The sequence below is a fragment of the Opisthorchis viverrini genome (assembly GCF_000715545.1).
Source record: "Opisthorchis viverrini unplaced genomic scaffold opera_v5_436, whole genome shotgun sequence".
Taxonomy (NCBI): Eukaryota; Metazoa; Platyhelminthes; class Trematoda; order Opisthorchiida; family Opisthorchiidae; genus Opisthorchis; species Opisthorchis viverrini.
Window position 1 is genome coordinate 215357 of NW_008752099.1, and position 6487 is coordinate 221843.

General features: G+C 42.0%; 1 protein-coding gene across 1 annotated transcript in view; it reads right to left on the reverse strand.

The window, feature by feature from the left end:
* T265_11048 (hypothetical protein) overlaps positions 1 to 6285 on the reverse strand; it is a gene marked incomplete at both ends in the record, with an annotated part of 12668 nt that extends 6383 nt beyond the window's left edge. The window contains 2 exons of the mRNA XM_009177594.1: positions 1392 to 1551; positions 6077 to 6285. Of these exons, the coding sequence (XP_009175858.1) occupies positions 1392 to 1457 (66 nt within the window). The remainder of the gene's footprint in view (positions 1 to 1391; positions 1552 to 6076) is intronic.
* Between the last annotated feature and the right edge of the window lie 202 nt (positions 6286 to 6487).

The following is a 6487-nucleotide window of genomic DNA, read 5'->3' on the forward strand; positions in this document are numbered from 1 at the left end:
TAATTGAGCCGTGCAACCCATGCGCTAGGGGGAAGAAAAAACAAAGCGAAATTTTAACCTACAATCAAATACACTACGTTGAGGTGAAATATTGTCGAAAGTGAACCGATGAATATAAATACGTTGAAGATAAGATTGTACCTGAAAGGTAGCTTTGAGTGCCCAGTATTGGTTTATCCTAAAGTCCATCTCAACTGACGGTCCCCGACCGGCTAAAATCTAAGCAGCACATCTGATCCAGACGGTGTACACATGCCGGTGATTGATGTTAACTTGGAAGTTATAGGTGAGTACTTCAAGCAGAGGTGAGTCAGTGTATTTCCATTTGTCGAGCTTCTCTCTGTCAGCGGCCTTCACAAAATATATCGTCGTACACACTAATTCTGAAGCAAAAGACGTTTCCAACTCAGACAAACACATTGGAAAAGTTTCCCTGGAACTCACAACATGTCATTGAAGAAATTTTATCATTGGCCTTCGCTTTTGGCGTCCTAAGTTCCAAAAATATTTAACTGGTAAATTGGAGAGACACGCAGTCAGATTTATAACGCTTGAAGATGACTTGACGGCGTGTGTTTGATGCACTGTCATTACTCCGATCAGCCAAAGGACCGTCAGACTACGGCAATAACCGTACCAATGATACTGTCAGTGGCTCCATGAATATTTTTTAAAATAGTTATTACCATTTCATCACTACAAAAGTCTACACAAGTCTTTAACCATTTTTTTCGTAGTCAAGGGTCGAGTAAACATGCTCAAAACCAGATGTGATTTTAGCGCCGCAAACTAAAGTGGAACTTGACAGCGTTGGACAATTTTATTGGGTTCAGAGATCGTAGGTTTTTCGAGAACACACATCCACTGGTGTTTTGCAAGGATGGACCTCCTAATAGCGCACTGAAAACGTCACGGTTACTGGTGATAAAAAAAGTTAATAAAAACACTAAAACAAACAACATTGCCGAACCAGTTAAACGATACAACCGATTTTTAGCTCTGTGAGTAAACCCAAGTCTATCCCCGCCCTTGAATGGCTTGATATGCACTTTGGATTGGGAAAATGTGACGGTACCGTTCCACGGGGAATGGACTCCACCATCATTATCATCATCATCATCATCGACAGCATGACATCAGTGTTCAACACCGATGCTTCACTGCCGTACAACCATGACTTATTTGAAAGCCTTGATTTAAAGAAAAGAGTAAAGGTGTACGCGGAAGGGACTTAGTGCTAGCTTAATACAATCATTCCGAGGTGCCTACACCTCCAGACATTCACTCAGCAACCTGGACAGAAACTGACAACAAGAACGCCAGTGACATCGGTTGGCAGCCATATCTTGTAGCGTCTCCAAACAGGCACAGTGAGGATCACGCGGACTTACCACACTGTGTTCCGTCGCCATGTGCTTACAATGACATCGGGCGATCCTACTTCCAAACTTTGGCATCACGTGGAAACTGGCACAATTGCAATGTCTGCATGGCACAGGAATCGGCCTCTCCGAGGGAAGCGTCTCATAGTCTGTTTGATGTTGAATTAAGCTTCAGGAAACGGACAAACAAAAACCGCAAAATTGACAATTTTAGACCGTTTTGATGAACAGAAAGTTTTTTACAACTGAACGAAGTCTCGTAAAACTTCCTAAACACTTGCACTCTGTGAATGGTTTTATGGCTCAACAGTGAATTCGGAAGACCGTACTATTTGTCTCCCCATAATGGATGTGTCGATTTTCAAAGACACTTAAATATCTTTGCCAATTGTCTGGAATGAGCACTGGGAAAAACAGCAGCCGAAAGGAAGGTGTCCTCATGGTCCTCCTAAATAATCCTATTTTGGACATTGTGAACCAGAATTAATGAAGTTTCCGAAGAATAGGTGAAAAGCCTATTTGGAATGTAAAGTGAAATAAGCGTATTTGTTAAATGCAATCAAAGCATCAACCAAATTCCTTACCTACCAATAACCGAATGAAAATTATCGCCACTCCGTACATTGTGCCACCGTCATCAAAAGCGCAGTTGTCCACTGAGCCAGTCGGTTTAGTGTCTACTTTGCTTCCCGTGAAGCTCTTATTCTCAGACATTAGGTAAACAGTGAAATCAGAACACTCCAAACAACGTTGAAAATGATGTAAATGTATGCATCCCAAGAGAGCACACGACGGCATCCTATGTCGGAAACGAGTGAAAGTGTAGTACTTCAGAAAAAAGAACACCTTGAAGGAGATGAAATACCAGCAAGAAAAAAGTATAAGTATTGAGAGCATTAGGTACGACGACGTCACAGGTTACGATAATATGGCTAATCGGTTCGTATGCTGGACTATCGTTTCCTTTGTAGAGCTCTTTCGGCCAAGCCGTGTGTTGGATCATGACCACCCAGGGGCAGTTTGTTCAAGAATTAAAATTGAAACATAGAAGCCATTATTGGTTAACTCAGTCGTTCCACCGGATTGGGACCACAAAATGTTTCAGGTGTAGCACACTTTGGGTGTCCAGCTGCTATGCAACCAGAAGGACGCATGAGGGCCGGGATACTGCCAGTTGCATTCACCAATCCTTCGCAACCTGGAGCAATGAAGAAATCTCCAAGTCACTTGGCCCCCCACTGTATACATCGACTGTTACCAAAAACGTCCTTTTCCCATAGCAGCCAAATTTATGCCAGATACTGAAATCGACTAAATTGATGAAAACAAACGCCTTCCAAATTTCCATGTAGTCAAGCGTGACCATTATTAACCCGCAGTCGTTTTGCAGATCAAGAGATTTCGAGCACATTGCTAGTACCGTTTTTACATTTACTGGATTTGAAAACCTGTAAGCCACTGAATTATATTGTGCACGGGTTTAGGTAACGTAGATAAAAACACACGTCGTTGTTGCACGCGGATTGTAAGGTCTTCACAGTAAGAGGAGCCCAAATAATCAGGGAAAATATGCAAAATATCAACATTAATTCGAAAAAAAGACGAATAGTTTGTGAAAACAAAGTGTTCGTGAGACTAGGAGGATGCTTTAGTATTCCCAGCTTGGTTTGCAGAATCATTTCTTCCAGAACAATTGTTAGGCGGCCGTGTCCATTAGTTCTCCACAGCACGCAGCCACGTTCTTCATTATTTTTATGTATTAGGGGAACGTTGCACCACCATATTTGTTTAAATATTAGACCAATAGATGTATGGCAACTAAATGGTGCTGCACCATTAAGGAAGTGAGCAACACCTTCACTCATTTGGTATCATTCACATGTTACTGATTAGTGGAGGGCTAAAGCTAATGGCCACCTAAAACTTTCAGGTTCAGCTTGAACGGAGTGGTCAATTTCGTGTCAGTTTCGCTCAACCATGAATCCACGCGTAGGTGACTTCAAAAAAGTGAGACAGAGATGAAGAAGGGAAAATGGCACCACTAAGAGGTGATTCTTTGTTCTACCTTCCGGAGCCATATTGTTAGCCTTAATCAATTATCTGTTTGAGTTTCTCAAAATTTGGTAACAAGTATATACCATTCGGCAATTTGTTGCACCCATATTTCTTCCTTTTACGCGGTGAAAAAAGCTGTGGGAATGTTTTTGTAGCCCGTGTTTTCTCATTTTTTTTACCTGTTTGTGAAAGTTAAGGATGACTACCACAGACCGTCCAGTATTTAAACACTATATCCATAAAGGTTCTTTCATATTCTAACATTCTCGAGCACCTACCAATGTGTGTCACTCCTCCTAACTTGGAAATTATCTGGGCGGCTGATAGCAAAATTCTGTCACAATCAGTACATGCATCCATGGTTCCCTGAAAACTCTATTTACGCTGACAGTGATCAAATAAAAATGCCAGGTAAACTTAGTATGCTGTTTTTCCGACGTAGCGTCGGAAGGCATTGATGTATCATCTGACAGTCCAGGCAACATGTGCCGTGCGACATTTAAATTGTTGCTTATTTCGGATCCAAAAGAGTGGGTTACATTCTTCGCGATAGAAAACAGCACTATTACGTGACACGTTGTATCTTCTTCTCTGAAACTCTCAACCTGTTAAAATTAGGCCGGATTTATTTACAACTACTGTTTTTTTAATGTCCCCAAGGGTGCTGAATTGGGTTCTGAAGTGGTTCTCATCGTTCATCATATTAGTAGATCATCCAGGGTGAATTGTTTCAAGGATTTTTTCTACAAACATTTTGAACAGTCTCGGCCGCAAGGGACCATTTACGATCTACCAGGAATTACGGCACGTCGTTCAGATGGCGCCCCGCCCACTACGACGTCGAGCTGGCCACCCTAAGAAAGACACTTATTTGATTAGTAATGCAAACAAAAGAAGAGCTGAAGTAAAATTAGGTGCTGGATGCATCACTCAGCTCATCGAGTCCACTCGTCTGCCACTCTGACCCACTGTTCTTTACACGTAACTACTTGTTGGAGGAAATCTTTTATGAACCTATGCCATTGTGGTTCCATAGTCCCCTGGGCTTCTTGCGGGCAGTGAGGATGTTTTTAACCACCTCTATCTAGTCTCTGCCAGCACCGTGCTCGAATTCACTGGACAGTAATTGTAGAATGATTGAACCGCAATCGAGTTCCCTGCTTGGGTTGCCAAATTTGTCCATAATAAGCTGCAACGCGGAGGTAAAGTGAGTGACACCTATCACTGGGCACCATAGAATACATGTGCCGTCTCATTTTATCCAGTCTTCAAAGCAGCACTAATGCATATCCCCACTTTGTTTTCAACCAGATGATCAGTTTCTTCTTTTTTGAGGGCAGAACATTTGTTTTGTATTATCATGTCTCACAGGTTGCCTGCTGTTGTTGTGCTTAAGTCAGGCATTTTTACGCATGCAGTTCCCTCCAAAGATGGGAGTTCTTACAAGGCACTCATTCGATTGCCGCAGTGGCTTTCATCCTTGTTATACATAGTGCGAACAGCCTGTCTGATTTGGCCTGTGTTTGGTCTTAAAGCCTGTTAGCCCAACCGGATAGAGGAAGCTACTCCAAAATTTGCGTTCACGGCACAGGTCCACCGAGTTTTACTCAAAATAAGGTTTATGAGTGAATCCTCGCTGTTCTCAGCCATCTCACGCAGCGCAATTATTTTAACTGCTCCATGGAATTGCCTGTTTCTGGTAGCTTGTCCATTAATATCAAGCCGGGGACTTTCCTCAGATTCTATGATTCGAGTTTATAGTAACATAATAAGTTTGTCTTATCAGAGTGCCCGGAAGCAGCACGGTGTTCTCCATGTTAGTATTCGCCAGTCTACATAAACGTTCCTAAAACGAAGTCTGGTTTCGTCGTTTTCGGTATCTGGTTTCAGTGAATTAGCCATTTTCAAGCAATGGTTCCGGTCCTCTGGAACTAAACATATCAGACTCTATTGGTCTGCTTTCAGTCTCCAACCCTAAAAACAGTCTCTGTGTCTCTTCAACGCGTACAAATACGAGTTTGACGCCCTCCCCTAAGCTGTCAAGGCAAACGATGTTCATGAGGTTAGCTTCTTCATCATCATCATCATCACCATCATCATCATCATCATCATCATCATCATCATCATCATCATCATCATCACCATCACCAACAGTGGCTCTCACGCCGTATTTCATGCCACAGCCGCATCACCTTTGTAAGTTCCGGCCGCGCTTTCTGATTGCAAAACTGGAAACCGCTGCGCAATCTTATGAGAAAATTCTGAATTGTGCAGCCAAAGGCTATCCACGTTGTCAAGATCCTTTCAAATTCATCGAAGTTGTTCCCCTCGCTTCGCTCTGGTAATATTGATGATAGTCGATCCTTTTTACATTTGTTGTGTAACCTCATGTTCGATAAATGAAAAAACAAATAAACAATATAGGTATTACTCATCGATCACTTTATCCTGCTCTCTGCGGAAAAATACCAATGTCCCTATGGTTATTCGACTAATGGGCTGCAGAACCACTAGTATCTGACCACTGGGATTAATCTATTCTGATTTCTTTCTATGATACTCAAACGTTTAAAGTAGAGCGGACGATTCAAATCATTTCCTGACAGGTAGATTGTGGTTTAAAATTTCGTCAAACTCACCGGTGTTGGCAGAAGCACTCGGTCTGTGGCCCGGCAAGGATGCAATCCACTCCATTCGGATTGACCCATGAGATGAATATGCGGTTTTTGATTCGCTTGAAAGCTAGGTAAATAAATAAAACATACTATGGGAATATATTTCTTCTTATATGCCTCATATTGTTCAGGAGTAAACATAGTGCCACCATCGTCCTCACCAACAATTCTGTTGAAAAAGTATATAAATGACGTTCCTAAAACATACCGCTTATATTCGGCGTAGTCATCAATAGCTTTTAGTTGATCTTGAGTTATTTTTATGGGGGCGTCCAGGTTCATTTGCCGCGACGTAACGGTAAACTGAATAAATTGGACGATGACATAAACAAACACATGTTGGACATTCAGTTCGAATTTTCAGCCTATGCTGGA